Source organism: Notolepis coatsorum (genome assembly GCF_963971535.1).
Source record: "Notolepis coatsorum genome assembly, contig: SCAFFOLD_3477, whole genome shotgun sequence".
NCBI classification, from domain to species: Eukaryota; Metazoa; Chordata; class Actinopteri; order Aulopiformes; family Paralepididae; genus Notolepis; species Notolepis coatsorum.
Window position 1 is genome coordinate 1 of NW_028173386.1, and position 17,495 is coordinate 17,495.

At 44.8% G+C, this 17,495-nt stretch overlaps 1 protein-coding gene across 1 annotated transcript; it reads right to left on the reverse strand.

Moving 5' to 3' along the window:
- Window positions 1–1,455: 1,455 nt before the first annotated feature.
- LOC311247798 (voltage-dependent N-type calcium channel subunit alpha-1B-like) lies at window positions 1,456–16,571 on the reverse strand (the record flags this gene model as incomplete). The annotated part of the gene is made up of 5 exons (XM_084338796.1): window positions 1,456–1,575; window positions 4,782–4,865; window positions 8,354–8,464; window positions 11,378–11,542; window positions 16,370–16,571. Coding segments are annotated over 5 exons (682 nt in total), but the record flags the coding sequence as incomplete, so codon positions are not given.
- Between the last annotated feature and the right edge of the window lie 924 nt (window positions 16,572–17,495).

A 17,495-nucleotide genomic window follows, 5' to 3' on the forward strand; every position in this document is an offset into this window, starting at 1 on the left:
GTGAGTAACAAATTGTAAAGCGCTTTGGATAAAAGCGCTGAATTTCTTTTAAAAAAGCAGCCATTCTCTCTTTCTCTTTCTGTCTCTCTCTCCCCCCTCCTGCTCTCTCTGTCTCGCTTTCTCTCTCTCTCCCCTCTCTCTCTCCCCTCCCTCTCTCCTCCTCCTCTCTCTCTCTCTCTCTCTCTCTCTCTCTCTCTCTTCTCTCTCTCTCTCTTTCTCTCTCTCTCTCGCTCTTGCTCTCGCTCTCTATTATGGCAACAGAGGTATCTCGATAGCATCCTTGGAAGATTTTAACGCTCTTGTTTGCTCTTAAGGACCAGAACAGTCAAGCTGACCCAGAGGGTCGATTGCCTTAACAGCCATTGATATCCCTAACAGAGAAAGGCTGCAGCTTTATCCTAATTAAATAGCCACCGTTTTACTCTCTGCAGCGACTATCCGTTTTCATTGGGCTTAAAAGCTTCTCACCGCCGACATCTAACCTGCCATTAGCTCCCTAAGCCGTGTCCTTCCCCCGTTCCCCCGTTCAATCTGCCCCTCCCCCGGGACGTGTCCAACCCGCTGCTCCAGGTGAACATCACAACAACAGCTGCTGTCCAGAGGGCGCGGTTTAGTGAAAGCGGACTGTGCCTTTGGGTTACTTTGGTTAGGGTATTGTGACTGGGAGGCATCGTCAAGTCTTCCGTCTCATCAATCAATCATTGAACTACTGTGTAGTAGTATGTGTGTGCCTGCTCGTGTGTGTGTATGTGTATCGAGTTTGCTCTGAATTTGGAAAAACTGCTTTTTCCTTTGATGCTGGAATGCCCTCCGACTGACTCTGAAGCGGAAGGTTCTTCCTTCTTTGGCTGCATTTAAAAGTCTGATCTCCGACCACTGTGTGTCGACTTGTAACTGTCTTAGCTGATTTGTATAGTTTATACTTATTTATTGTGCCTGAAATGAAATGGCTGATAAACCTGTTTTGTAAGCTTGTCGTTGAAATACAGGTTTGAAATTAAATGTCTGTCCATGTGCACACATAAATATTTGTGTGTGTGTGTGCGCGCACGTGTGTTTATCATATTACGTCGTATCAAGTTTTGCAAATAAGGAGACATATAGAAAACATTTCAAAGCACTCAAAATTGCCAATATCTCCATTTCGACCTATTTCTGAATTGCGCAGCATTTGGGGGTTTTCTGAGGAATTGTGAGCTCCTTAACCCTTTCACTACCACACTACAGATGGTTAACCCTTTCACTACCACACTAACCATCTGTAGGGTTAACATTATGTAGTGTGGTAGTGAAAGGGTTAACCCATTGTCGTGTGGCAGTGAAAGGGTTAACCTTCTGTATTGTCGGCCTGAAAGGGTTATTATAACCCTTTAGTAGTGTGGTAGTGAGCGGGTTAACAAGACGACCTCCACTGTGCCAGGTCACGCGTGTGCGTGTGCTGTTGTGTGCCCTCACCTTGAAGGACTGCACGAAGGTCCACAGCAGGATGCGGATGGTGTAGCCCTGCCTCAGCAGCTTGATGAGCCGCGCCGCCCGGAACAGCCTCAGGAAGCTCAGGTTGATCATCTTGTCGTTCTGGAGAAGAGAGGAGAAGGCTTCAGTCAGCTACACACTTTAACCCTTTACCCCGGGGTAACAAGCCTGGTGAAGCGCCTTTGTATACACATCAGATTCTGTGTATCTGAAGTTGGTGTCCATGTGTGATACAGCCACTGTGGTAGTACCATCCATAGGTATAGGCGTTTGATTTGAGAAAATCAGTATTGGTTCTTTTTATGTACCACTGGAAATTGTTACAGTAGATCTGTGAGACTACAGTTGATCTAACATTCTGGGGAATTAATTATGATCCTATGTACTGCATTGTACCCATTATGCAATCTGTTAATAAAGTTTTCAATCAATCAATCCCTTTCTGAGAAATAGAAAAAGGTATTTAGGCCTTATCCACATGTACACAGGTGTTTTTTTAAACCATAGGTTTCTCTCTGCTGTTTGGCGTTTCCTCCACACACAACCTGCGGTTTTTTAGGTCACTGAAATCTGACCTTTTTGAAAACTCCTGCCAGGGAAGAAGATGTTTAGAAACTCAGTTTAAAAAATACACTGTGTATTCGTGTGGACAGGTGAAACCGGAGAGCGGAGTATTTTCTCTGCAATCAAGACCATGGAGAGCTCCCTGCAGCCTCCCGTCCAGCTCATTTCATGTGAGTGTTTTTGTGTGACTGAGAGATTTTCTAAAACACCATTCATGTGGATTTTTTTTACAAAGGAGGAAAAACCGGGCGGTTAGGTGGCATAGCTGAGATTGCGTTCGTCACCAACCCTGGAGCTGTGGGCTGGATTCGCCTGTTCGAATCCAGCTCACAGCTCCGGGGTTGTCACCAGCTTGGCTGGCCGTTCACACTAATACAATTGGCTGTATTAGAGGGTGGGAGAAGCTGGCGGGGTGGGTCCGGGTCGTTGTAAACAGCGACTCCTACAGTTCGGTCGGGGCGCCTGCTAAGCGCGGATAGGACCTGAGTGGGATAGTGTGATCCTTCCACACGCTACGCCCTCTCAGGGAGGATCCGCGCTGCCAGGTGAAAAGAAGCGGTTGATTGGCTGGACGTGTGTCGGAGGAAGCACGTGATAGCCTCCACTCTCCCAGATGATCTGACTGTGGGGGGTAAGTGCGCAGCGACCAGGAAGGGGATTGGGAATAGGCATACGACTAACATTGGGATGGGAGAAAATCGGAGGAAAATGGAGGGGGAAAAAGATCAATAATAAAAAATAAAAAAAAGGAGTTTAGAAAATACCAGTGTACGTGTGGACTAGGAAATATTATTTCTAAGTTACTACTGTAGTGTAGTATACCATGTGATACAAGATACTACTGCAGTATACCATGCGATACAAGATACTACTGTAGTATACCATGTGATACAAGATACTACTGTAGTATACCATGTGATACAAGATACTACTGTAGTATACCATGTGATACAAGATACTACTGTAGTATACCATGTGATACAAGATACTACTGTAGTATACCATGTGATACAAGATACTACTGTAGTATACCATGTGATACAAGACACCACTGTAGAGTAAGTAGTACTAGTACTAGTGTCTAGACGAGTGCTCTTCTCACCAAGACTATGAGGGGGAAAAAACAAGACAGCTTGACACGGAGACGGTGAAACGTAGCGCGGGCGACGAGGGAAAAGCCACTTACCGTCTACAGAGGCCAGGATGTGACAGAAGAGGCAGAGGTTGGCAGAGTGAGGGCAGAGGTTGTCAGAATGAGAGCACAGGCGCCAGCAAAGACACAGAAGAGGAGGGAAGCACAGAGAGAGAGAAAGAGAGAGAGAGAAAGAGAGAAGGAAGGAAGGAAGGAAAGAGAAAAACAACACTTGACAGTCACAGGAAAGCCACACACACACAGAGACTTTACCACAGAGACGGTTAGAGCAAACAGCCATCGAAGCCATCGGTTCACAAAGAGCACAGTAAAAGAGGAGGCTTTTCCAAGTCAGTCTGTCTCTGCCCCCTCTCTGCCCACATCTATTCGGATCCATCAGTGGGTATTAAAGGAACTCAGCAACATTATGGGAAATGCACTTACCGTCTTCTCCGGGGATAGATACCAATTTCCTCTCTGTGCGTTTCGGTAGAAAGCTATCCGACTGCGAGCTAGCCTGGCTTAGCACAAATGAATGGAAGTGCACTAGACTAAAACTCCAAGAGAGGTGTTTTTGGTCGACAGCTAGCTGATCCGTATCCGACTCTAGAGAAGACGATAAGCGTATTTCCCATAATGTTGGTGCGTTTCATCCACCAATCTGCCACTGATCACTGATTCATCATTTCATTTATTTGCACAAAGAAAAAACAAATGAAACAGATTGTGGTAGAAATGTCTCTATTTAGTCACTATTTAATGTGATGTGATGACAAGATGTCAGATAGAACTTCCTAATTCCAAGGTCACGACCTGCAGGTCGCAGCTGTATGACTCCAGGCTGATGCCGTCTATGGAACAGCCTGTGTGTGTGTGTGTAGGTGTGTGTGTGTGTATGTGTGTGTAGGGTGTGTGTGTGTGTGTTTGTGTGTGTGTGTGTGTGTGTGTGTGTTGTGTGTGTGTGTGTGTGTGTGTGTGTGTGTGTGTTGTGTGTGTGTGTGTGTGTGTGTGTGTGTGTGTGTAGGTGTGTGTGTGTGTAGGTGTGTGTGCGTGTGTGTGTGTGTGTCTGTGTGTGTGTGTGTGTGTGTGTGGCTGTCTGTGTCTGTGTGTGCGTTCATGCGCGTGCATATATATGTGTGTGTGTGTGTGTGCGTGTCTGTGTCTGTGTGTGCGTTCATGCGTGTGCATATATGTGTGTGTGTGTGTGTGTGTGTGTGTGTGTGTGTGTGTGTGTGCGTGCGTGTGTGTGTGCGTGTGTGTGTGTGTGTGGCTGTCTGTGTCTGTGTGTGCGTTCATGCGTGTGCATATATGTGTGTGTGTGTGTGTGTGTGTGTGTGTGTGTGTGTGTGTGTGTGTGTGTGTGTGTGTGTGTGTGTGTGTGTGTGTGTGTGTGTGTGTGCGTGTGTGTGTGCGTGTGTGTGTGTGGTGTGTGTGGCTGTCTGTGTGTGTGTGTGCATTCATGCGTGTGCATATTTATGTGTGTGTGTGTGTGTGTGTGTGTGTGTGTGTGTGTGTGTGTGTGTGTGTGTGTGTGTGTGTGTGTGTGTGTGTGTGTGTGTGTGTGTGTGTGTGTGTGGGTGTGTGTGGGATGCATGGTGGCAGCAGAACCTACCTTGATCTCTGTGACCAGGATGTCTGTGATGCTCCCCAACACAGTCACAAAGTCAAACACATTCCAGGCTGCTTTTAGGTAGTTCTACAGGGAGAGGGAGAGAGAGAGAGATGGAGAGAGAGAGAGAGAGAGAGAGAGAGAGAGAGAGAGAGAGAGAGAGAGAGAGAGAGAGAGAGAGAGAGAGAGAGAGAGAGAGAGAGAGAGAGAGAGAGAGAGAGAGAGAGAGAGAGAGAGAGAGGAGGAGAGCTGCTTTCAATGATCCAGCTGGAGTCCCACAGTGCCGTGGAAAGATCATCCACATTATGCACACACACACACACACACACACACACACACACACACACACACACACACACACACACACACACACACACACACACACACACACACACACACACACACACACACACACACACACACACACACACACACACACACACACACACACACACACACACAGACGCAGACAGACACACACAGATGCAGACATACACACACACACACAGATGCAGACACACACACACACACAGATGTAGACAAACAAACAAACAGACTAGCAGCTGTAATGTGACCACCACCCTGACCACTGTGACGCGGCCCCCCTCAGACAGGCCCATCAGTCCTGTCCTGTGGGCAGCAGGCTGGGGGCCCGTCTGTCTGTTCGACAGGTGCAGGTAAGTGGCGTGTGAAATAAGCCATCTAAGAAACGAGCCTGGCTAATGGGAAAAGGGCCAGTGATGAAACGCCTCGCTGAGGGCCAGGTGGCCCCACCGCGGCTAGAGGGGGTGGGGGGGGAGGAGACGTAGTCATCCTTCACCTCCACCGTCCAACCCGTCATCCTCCACTCTTCCACTCCCCTTCATCCATCATTCCAAATCATTGACGGCGCAACCCTCAACCTCGCCCCACCCCCCCGCCCTCCACTCATAACGCATAACTAAAAACACACTCTTCAATCTATATAAAATTTTTTTTTTAAAAAGGAGTAAAAGAATTATTAAATAAAAAAAGGGAAATACTACTAACCTTTGTACTGTCTTTTACTATTATGCACTCTGCTACTAAGTACTCTACCTTGCCTATCCTACTATGCTAATATATTACTAACTATGCTAATATATTACTATGCATTATTACTATTACATTATCTCAGGACTTTATAGCATGGCTATTTTATCATGCCTATTTTATGTATATTTTATTACCTGTTTATTATGTCTATTTTATTATTTAGTATTATTGCACAATCAAAGCGGGCATGACCACCCGCATTTCACTATATGCCCTGGTATGTATGTATGTGACAAATAAACCTCTTGAATGTTGAATCTCTTGAACCTATGCACTGAAGACTGTAGCACTCAAGCTCAACACTCTTACTTACCCTAAGCTGCCAGCGTTGTACTCTTTCTGCTGACCTGTTTGACCCTTGTCAGTCGCTTTGGATAAAAGCGTCAGCTGCTAAATGACTAAATTATTAAATGACTGTCCCCGTAGCCCTCCTCCATTCATCACGTGACGCGAGCTGTCCCTCCCCGTTCGCTCTGGGCTGCAGCGGGGCGCGGGCGACTCACGTACTGCCGCGCCGATCAAGCCGCAATCCATCAACACGGAGCCTTTGGACTTTCCGCCCCGCGCGGCTTTTTTTTTATTTGTCACCTCCGTGATACAAAGAGACGGGACGTGAGCGACTAATCCTGCGTCCTCGAGGCAGCGGCCGGCCGGATGGATTGGATCGTTTCATGATTCACCGGCTCAAGGCTTTGCTTTATACGTTCAGTCAAATCAAATCCAGCCGATTATCGTATAGAGTAACGCCAGTAATCACCAATATACCAAATAATATATATATATTTTTTTTTTCAGAATAGCATTATTCTGCTTTACTTCCTATAATCTAGACTTTGAATTTCAATCATAAAGAATTATATCGGTTTATAAATCTCTCTGCTTTACGCTGCTCCGAAAGCAGCTCTAAACCAGTCTGATGCAGCGACCCCTGTCAAGCTGAATGTAAAAGAAAATCTATTTTCTTTTTGGTTCGCTACAGATTTGCCCTGATGTGTGCACTCCTGAAATCAATACAGCAGCCTCAATATTGACTTTTCAGCACAGTACAGTACAGTACAGTGTGTGTGTGTGTGTGTGTGTGTGTGTGTGTGTGTGTGTGTGTGCGTGCGTGTGTGTGTGTGTGTGTGTGTGTGTGTGTGTGTGTGTGTGTGTGTGTGTGTGTGTGCGTGCGTGCGTGCGTGCGTGCGTGCGTGCGTGCGTGCGTGCGTGCGTGCGTGCGTGTGTGTGTGTGTGTGTGTGTGTGTGAAGGTAAATCAGGACCATTTGATGTCCAACTTGATTGAGCTATTGTAGTGTCAAAAGTTAAGGTCAGGGTTAAAGTCAGGGTTATGAATGAATATACGTACGTCTATGTAATGTCCCCATAATTCAAGTAACATAAAAGTATGTGAGTGTGGGGCATCCTGGTGGCTCACCTTGATAGGACGCATACCGCTTAATCGCAATGCCCTGATGGGGTTGAATCCGGCCCAGGACGTTTGTTGCATGTCACCCCCTGTCTCTCTACCCTGCTCTCCTGTCACTCACCGTCCTATCCCAATAAAGCAGGAATGCCCTAAAAACACATCTTAAAAGAACACGCCAACATTTGGGGAACATAGCTTAGCTTAACACTTTGATTACCAGCCATGTGGTGTGCCTTACCCCCCCGTTGAATGCCACCACCCACTTCAATGATAGCGCTCTCATATTTGTGAACGCATAAACTATGTCTTAAATTATGGCTATGTGTCTAATCTGGCCGTCGCTTATCAATGACTTGTTTGCAGTCAACATTGTCGAAACGGATTTGTTTTTTAATCGGTTCATTTCCGTTTGATACCATTTTGAAAAACGCTCGTTTTCAATTCCTGATCGCCATTCCAAATATCGATTGCGTTTATTGATCCAGCGCTGGGTACTGGAAATATGTATTCCACGCTGTTTTGCGGCTCTGCAATGACTTGGATCCCCTCGGGTGGCTTGCCCGAGAAGTAAAACGAGGAAGCTGGAATCCCCCCCCCCCCCCCCCCCCCCCCCCCCCATGTGTTTCATTCAGTCTAATCCAATGGGGTGCAGTACAACAGGGAGAGACGATAGGGGGCGGTATTTTCCCAATGGAGCTCAGAGAGAGTTTGCAGCACTAACGTGAGACTAGATTGATGAAATATGAATTCAAATCGCTAATAAAAAAAGAAACTACAAAAAGACGATATATATCGTCGCTGGCACTCAACGGTCGGCATGAACTAACGACATATCTTGTCGCTGGCACTCAAAGTGTTAATAGCTTAAGCCAAAATGTTGGCGCGTTCCTTTAAAATAAAAAAGTGTGTGTGTGTGTGTGTGTGTGTGTGTGTGTGTGTGTGTGTGTGTGTGTGTGTGTGTGCGTGCGTGCGTGCGTGTGTGTGTGTGTGTGTGCGTGTGTGTGTGTGTGTGTGTGTGTGTGTGTGTGTGTGTGTGTGTGTGTGTGTGTGTGTGTGTGTGCGTGCGTGCGTGCGTGCGTGTGTGTGTGCGCTCACCAGTGGGCCAAAGGCAATGATCTTGAGGATACACTCCAGCGTGAAGAGGGCTGTGAAGATGATGTTGAGGTATTTCAGCATGGCCTCGTACACATACGGAGCTCCATGGAACTGAGGAACGGAGAATCCACGTCAAACAAAAAACTCTCTTTCTCTTGCATAGACAAAATGTTATCATAGACACACAAACACACTATAACACACGGCACACATACACACATGGAGATCCACACAGACACTTTTAAATAACAAACGTGCATATGGCATACAGGCACACACACACACACACACACACACACACACACACACACACACACACACACACACACACACACACACACACACACACACACACACACACACACAATACTCTGAAGAGGGATGACTGTATGTGTGTGTGTGTCTGTGCGTGCCAGATTGAATGGGCAGAGATGTGGGCCTGGAATAGCGCAGCGCTATAAACAGCACACAGGGCTCTTAACATAGGCTCCTTCAGGATAACAACACTGATCAATACCTGGACGTTAGCCATCGACTTCTAAAGGCTAACATTGAAGCACAGATGAGGTCAGCTTTCAAAATCACCGATCCACAGGGGATTCACCAACAGCGGATAAGTCAGCGCACGGGTGTTGTTCCTGGGGGGCGGCAGTGGTCGTCCGGCAATCTGAATGTTCCCGGTTTGATCCCTGCATGCTCCTCCCAGAATTGCGCTGAAGTGCCCTTGAGCCAGACACTGAAGCCCTTATTGCTTCTGACGAGCAGGTTGGTAAATGGACTGCATTTATATAAGCCTAGTGCTTTTTAGGGCTGTCCCCGACTAAGGATTTGGATGGTCGACTAGGATTGGCCAAAATTTGCTGTTAGTCGACTATTGGTGGACAAAAAAATAATAATAAATAAAGTATAATAAAAAAAAAATAAAAAAAAATATTTTATTTAAAAAAAAAAATCATTCAATTTGGGCTGTGGGGGTGCTTAATGTCTGAAGGAGTCGACTGAAGGCTTCTTGTCCTCTGCAAAAGCATGCAATTGGTCCACTGATGGATACATCTTGATATTTGTCTAGTCTCTAGTGTGTTCATTAAATGGGTGAAATCCTCTTTCAGTGCCTCTGTGCCTGTTTTCGTAGGCAGTTAGCCTCTGGTATGCGTGCCATTAGCGTTAGCCACGCTTCTAGGCCTCTTTTCTTTTGAAAAGAATGATACAAAAATTTTAATAAAAAATGAATTATATATATATATATTTTTTTTTATTATATTCGACTAAGAGGTTGGCCAGTCGACTACGGCTCCTTTCGACCGATTAGTCGACTAATCGATTAATAGGGGTCAGCCCTAGTGCTTTTATCCAAAGCGCTTTACAACTCATGCCTCACAGTCACCCATTCACTCACATATTCACAGGTGCCAACCTGCTCATCGGGAGCAGTTAGCGGGTTGCATAGAGGGCACTTCGACACAGTGGGAATCGAACCGGGAACCTTCCGATTACCAGATGACCGCTCTACCTCCTGAGCCACTGTTGCCCCCAGGTTGGTGTGCCTTCCATTTACCATACTATCACGGCGGCCATTTTGCTCTTATGTCATGCTCGCTCACGTTGGGTTCCGCGGTTACACCCTGTTCCCAGCCTTGGGCAAAAGTTGTAAAGAGCGTTGAGCGCTCGGAAGAATAGAAAAAGCGCTAGTCCTGCTTTCTTTCTTTTCGAGGGGAACAACGGATTTGACCCCGGGTCTCCCATGCAGGCAAACCAAGCGAATACCAGTCAGCCAGAACACTAACTGTCCTGCCATGTTAACGTAACGTCTAGACAGGATTCCTCCAGAGCAGTGCCACTCAAATCAAGGCCCCCACGGGGAAGATCTGGGCCTTCACAACATCATTCTTGGTCCTCAGAAGAGCTCCAATTACTGATAAGATATTCTATTTGATCTATTTTGATTTTAGTTTAATTTCACTATACTTTCATTCACTTGAAGTTAGCCGAACACAGTGATGTGTCAGAATGAGGCAGCTGTGGACGTGCTGCAGGCTACTAAATCATATCTAACACTTATGTGTTATGTGGGCGGATCTCTGGGACAAAAGCATTATGAAATAAGGGTCCATGGCCTGATGTCAACATGGGGGTCTGTGTCCAAAAGAACACCGAACAGCTACTAACTCAACCCCCTCCAATGTACAGTAAATTACCAAGTATGGCTTTGTCAATATTCCAATGTACAGTGTACAGTGTCCCCTACCCAACCCCCCACCCCACCCACCCAACCACCTCCAATGTACAGTCCCCCCCCCCCACCCACCCAACCCCACCCCACCTACCCAACCTCCAATGTACAGTTTCTACGTCAAATGTATATACTCTCTTTTCTGGACTCTTTTTGTATCACAAACAGTACTGTATTTGCAAATCTGGTATGTCATAAATGTATAGATGTAGCAGTACTGTCTATCTGTATGTCGTGTGTGTCATATATGTTATGATGAATTGAAAATGGGGGACCCTTATGTAAACAAGACGAAAGTCTTTCTCTGGTCTGCATCCCCTTAACAATTGTATGTATTGAGCTGTACTGTATTGTACCCATTCTGCAATCTGTTAATAAAGTTTTCAATCAATCAATCAATACTTCCACCGGGCTAACAGACGGATAGACTCTGAATCATCACTTGAGCATACACACAAACGCACCTTAAGTGACTTGCACATGACACCATACAAGCACACTTATTACACGCACACACTGCTGTAGAATACATTATTAGCTGTAGAATAAATGATAAAAGGTATATAAAAAACATATCCCTTGTATTGTATAGTTTGTCTAGATCGTTGTGTATTGTGTTTACAAATCCACTACGGTTGAGGAGCCGGGAAATACAAGCCTCTCACATATTTCTGGATGTATGTACATTTAAAAAAGCTGTGACAATAAAATAATCTGAATCTGAATCTGTGACAGGTGAAGGGTCCTGCTCTGCCGCTCCGGAGAGCAACAGCAGTTCAGCAACAGCAGCTGACCTTCATCATTAGCACAATGGTGTTGAGGGCGATCATGGTCATGATGGAGTACTCGAAGGGAGGCGACACCACGAACTTCCACATCTTGTACTGGAAGGACTGCTTGTTCAGGGGCATGTAGCGCGTCAGGGGCCTGGCGTTGATGGCAAAGTCAATGCAAGCCCTCTGTCACATACAAAGAGAGAAGGGGAGGACAAATAAAGAGAACACTCAAGTGTATTAGGTATAGGATGTACTTCTCCACTTCCGAAGCGAATAAATCACTGGCCTTTCTAGACAGAGTATACACGTTCTATAACTCCTTAAATGTAATGAAAAACATGAAAGACAACTAGTGTGCGCCGCTGGAGTTTTTTAAGCGTTTAATATCAAAACATGAGACTGCAAATTGAAGCTCTGTGATCCCCAGGCAGGGTACTTTGCAGACAAGGAACACAGCGTGGGTCTTCATGAGTCCCTGTGAAGTGGAGACACAGAGAGGGGCGAATGTGCTGGATCAACTAAAAGGGACTTATTTTATTATTATTATTTAAAATCTGAGGGAAATGCAAGGCACGTAGGATATATTTCAGGGATGGTTGATGATTAGACATTGATCCACAGGGGTTCTGATAATATACTTAATGAGGCCGGCAGCCGTCATGACAGAGACTAATAATCAGAGCTGTGGACTCTTGCAACTCGACTTTGACTTTAATGCCAATGACTCGTGACTTCACTCAGACTTGAGCCTTATGACTTGAACGACTTAATACTCTCCCCAAGCACAAAATGTAGAAAATAATTATGCCAGAAGTTCCACTTTGGACCAATCCGTCAGCCTCCAATCAAGTTGTGTGTCAGTGCAGAATCATCTAAATTTAATATCAATGAACTATTACTCTGTTGGCTTTACAAATTTGAAATGGCATTACATTTCACATTACATCACATTACAAGAACTTCATTCTTAGATGCTTCTATAGAAAGTAGGTAAAACAAATTTAAAAGTTTTCTTTGCCCTATAGGAAAAAAACGTTTTCTTCGCCCTATTCTTTTATTTATTTTTTTAAACCTACTGTAGAGGGCCTAAACTTAACCAGTTGGAAACCAAGCGTACAGTAATAAAATTAGCAATCAATCAATCAATCAACTCAATAGGCAGGGCGGGCCATACTTTTTTTTTTTTGGAAAATCAATCGAGTGGGGTGTCTAAAATATGTGTTTTTTTGTGGGGAATTCAAATATGGGATTATTTTTCTAATCGGATAACTCCTACCTACATTGTTTTGGATTTCAAAATGGCCGATTTGACAATTTTTCACCCCTTGGCCATACATGGATGCCAACATGAATCTGAAGGAAATCCTAACACGCAAGGTGTCTAAATGATGTGTTTCTTAATGGGGAATTCAAATATGAGTTCATTTTTGGGATAGGATAACTCTAACCTACATCATTTTGGATTTCAAAATGGCCGATTTTACCATTTTTCACCCTTTGGCCATACATGGATGCCAACATGAATCTGAAGGAAATCCTAACATGCAAGGTGTCTAAATGATGTGTTTCTTAATGGGGAATTCAAATATGAGGTCATTTTTGGGATAGGATAAATATAACCTGCATAATTTTGGATTTCAAAATGGCTGATTTTACCATTTGAACCCATTGGTATTGTATTACAAAATTGCAAAGATAAAAAATATATGGGAAATCATTTATAATGACAAAGCCATCAAATGTATTAACAAGTGAACTGTATATAACTGGATACAACTCCAAAGATCAATAATAATAATACTAACAATAATAAATTGTATTTGTAATGCACACAAACACCTAAGTGCTAAATCTCGATCTCCTGACTTCTTGAACTTTGCCAGGTTCCAATATCTTGATTGGACTCATTCTTGGATGGCAAGATCTCCTACTGTACTGCTTTAGCCACCAACCTACAAACACAAACTTAAAGTCAACTTCAGCCATAAATAGGTGAGCTCTTTCCAGAACTACTCAGCAGAAACCTCTGTAACCATTTTAACAAACGTCTCAATGTATTGAGAAAATCCATGGGGCTCCATCAATCCTCTATCTTTTTAAATTTGATCAGGTTGCACAAGTCCTGCTTGGATTCATTCTTGGACATCAGCCTCCTGCTGGTCTCCTGAGCCCTGATCCCTCCATCCCTTTTTTATTGTGAAAAGTACTTAGCAGAGGCCTCGGTCACCATTTTAACAACCCTCTCGATGCTTTGTGTGTGGCAAGGCCAGTCGAGAACCTCCATGGGGGTGTTGATTAAGTTCTTCACCTCGGAAGTGCTTAGGGAGCAGGTGAGAGGTGGCTCTGACAAATCTTCTGACCAGCTGATTAAGCCACCAATGCTGGAAGCGTCACTATTGATGTGAGGTGTTCTTCTGATCCTGACACAGGAGTCTCCCAGCTGAGTGTCTGGATCCCCCTCTCCCCTGATGGCCAGGATTCTCTCCACCCCCTCAATTCTCTCTTTTTGATCCTCAGAGCACAGCAGTGTTTGGAGGATGGCTTCACTGTGGGCATACCAAGCAGATCTTCTCACAGTTGGCATCACAACATCCAGCACCTCCTTCCTCTGAGACTTGAGGCAGTCCAGCTGAAACAGGATGTGCCTAGGCCCTTCGATCCAGGAGTGCTTGACCTTCATGTTGAACCAACATGGATAATACACTCCAATGATGAATTCCACAATGCATTGTAGATTATTCAGGTTCTTTCTTTTAAGTTGATGCTTTGACACCCAGAGCCTGAGGAGTCTGTTTGCTGTGGTGAGCCAGCGGCTGTGGTTTACCGGTCCAATCTCCAGCAGAGCCAGCCTTGCAGAAAGCACTCCATCCCTGATTGCACAGACCAGCTTATAGCCATAGTGTTGATCAGTTGAGAGATCTTGAATGATCTTCTCAGGCAGCTTGATCAGCGGAGGGCCAAGAAAGATCCTGGTGAAGTTAGGATTGATCTCCAAGTCTGTAACAGAATCAAGGAGCTGTCCTATTGGCCCAGACAATTTGTTGTCTGACAGAGTAGCCCCATCAACTTCAACAATGAGACGGCGCAGTGGAAGTTCACCAGTGTGCAGGTTGCACACCAACCAGACCAGCTTTCTCCCCAGGTGCAGCTCCAGCATTACACCTGCCTTCACTCCAGTGTTGACATTGGTCGAGTCTCCTGCCCACAAGGTCTTATCAGAACCTCTCTCTTTCAGCCAGGCAAACAGGACCTTAGCAATCTTCTCTGCATGGGACTCCTCTTTAGTTGCTTTCTCTGGTGTAAAGTGGAACAGATAGTTGCTGCCAGGCTCACTAGCAACACTATAGTGTTCTTCCTTGATCTTTGCAGGAAAAGATTGGTCACTGCCCTCAGCTTCCATCATCACATTGGTCATGTCAATCCGCCCATCAAAGAGGATACAGGAGATCCCCCCATCCTCCCTGCACTTCTCCTCAAACTCTTCCCCCAGCTCTTGCATCAACTTTTCTTGTGCTCTCTTAACCTTGTTCTTATCAATCACTTTACTTGTGTCATCTTCTAAGATGAGTCCTGCATCAATCAGAGCTGCAGTTGCTATAGCTGCAGTTGGCCTTAGACCTATGCCATACCTTACACTAGCAAGGGCGATGTTTGGAATCTGATCATAATTTTTCCGTAGCTTTGCTGAAGCTGCAGGGTCAGTTTCAGGAATGAGCTCAACTTCAGGGACTGTAAGGAAGCTCTCAACATCCTTCCTGACAACCTTGTCTGCTGCTGCAAAGCTTTCTTCTTTGCCCCTTCTCCTTTTCTCTGCTTTCTTTTCCATCCCCTGCCTTTCCAATGTTTTAAGAAGATAGAGGATTGATGGAGCCCCATGGATTTTCTCAATACATTGAGACGTTTGTTAAAATGGTTACAGAGGTTTCTGCTGAGTAGTTCTGGAAAGAGCTCACCTATTTATGGCTGACGTTGACTTTAAGTTTGTGTTTGTAGGTTGGTGGCTAAAGCAGTACAGTAGGAGATCTTGTCATCCAAGAATGAGTCCAATCAAGATATTGGAACCTGGCAAAGTTCAAGAAGTCAGGAGATCGAGATTTAGCACTTAGGTGTTTGTGTGCATTACAAATACAATTTATTATTGTTAGTATTATTATTATTGATCTTTGGAGTTGTATCCAGTTATATACAGTTCACCTGTTAATAAATTTGATGGCTTTGTCATTATAAATGATTTCCCATATATTTTTTATCTTTGCAATTTTGTAATACAATACCAATGGGTTCAAATGGTAAAATCAGCCATTTTGAAATCCAAAATTATGCAGGTTATATTTATCCTATCCCAAAAATGACCTCATATTTGAATTCCCCATTAAGAATCACATCATTTAGACACCTTGCATGTTAGGATTTCCTTCAGATTCATGTTGGTATCCATGTATGGCCATGGGGTGAAAAATGGTAAAATCGGCCATTTTGAAATCCAAAATGATGTAGGTTAGAGTTATCCTATCCCAAAAATGAACTCATATTTGAATTCCCCATTAAGAAACGCGTCATTTAGATACCTTGCATGTTAGGATTTCCTTCAGATTCATGTTGGCATCCATGTATGGCCAAGGGGTGAAAAATTGTCAAATCGGCCATTTTGAAATCCAAAACAATGTAGGTAGGAGTTATCCGATTAGAAAAATAATCCCATATTTGAATTCCCCACAAAAAAACACATATTTTAGACACCCCACTCGATTGATTTTCCAAAAAAAAAAAAGTATGGCCCGCCATAATAGGCCATGCTCACTTAGAACAGCGCAGCACCCAGCTCTCTCTCAGTCTGACTATCCCCCGCGTTGCAGGCAGAGTGTGTGTGTGTGTGTGTGTGTGTGTGTGTGTGTGTGTGTGTGTGTGTGTGCGTGTGCGCGTGTGCGTGTGCGTGTGTGTGTGTGTGTGTGTGTGTGTGTGTGTGTGTGTGTGTGTGTGTGCGCGTGTGTGTGTGTGTGTGTGTGTCACCTCGTTCTTCTCCAGGCTACACTCCGACATGGCCTTGTCTCCCTGCTCCTGGAAGGTGATGATGATCAGAGCGACGAAGATGTTGACGAAGAAGAAGGGGAAGACCACGAAGTAGACCACGTAGAAGATGGAGGTCTCCATGCGGTAGCCCGGGCTGGGACCCTGGTCCTCGTAGGTGGCGTCCACAGAGTGCTTCAGGACCCTGAGGGGTGGAGGTCAATTGGGTTTATGGGCCATGAATGTTCACAAGTAATAATAATAATAATAATAATAATATCTTCTATTTATATAGCGCCTTTCAGGAGACACAAGGCGCTTAACCCATTTAGACCTAAAACGCCTGCTAATGGGTTAACAGGAGGGGGCAGCTAAGGGAAGGGGACCAGGGAACAACGTAACAACAAAAACAAAATGATGTGACTGTATGACAAACAGGGCCAGGAGATATTGTAATGTATAATATAACTGATTACTGATTAACTGGCCACACGTAACCTCGTCCGCACCTTTGATTACCCTGTTTACTAGCTCATAATGCTTATATTCAGAGTTAATCATATTGTTTACACTGCTCATTATCTTTACTATAATTGCATTGCCTATATTTATGTCTACTATTACCATGCCCCCACCTGTACGCCCCCCCACCCCCCCCCCCCCCCACCCCCATGCTGCTATGAAGCCTGGATTTCCCCAAGAGGATCAATAAAGGAATATCTTATCTTATACCCTCATTTGAATCCTTTGGCCTTATGGTGGTGCTAGAGGAGAGGTAATAAGGTCACCAAAATCAAAAGCGTTCCTTCTCTTGGGGTCATGAATGAGCAAAGAACATTTCATGGGAATCCAGCCATGACCTTTTCGAGATATTGTATTCATGGGCCTTACAGGCTTACTTACAGATGGACTGATTACATAACCCTGGTGACAATTAAGTTGGCATGGCAATAATGTATTGAATCTTAAATTAATCTTGAAAGGGTTAATTGCACAGGGGTGTATACTGTACACAGCCAACCATGGATAACCAAGTTCTACATGGTTGGTTCCAAACCATTACACAGAATTAATTAAAGCATTAAGTGGACGGTTATACAACCCTGGTGCAGCATCACCAGGGCCTCTG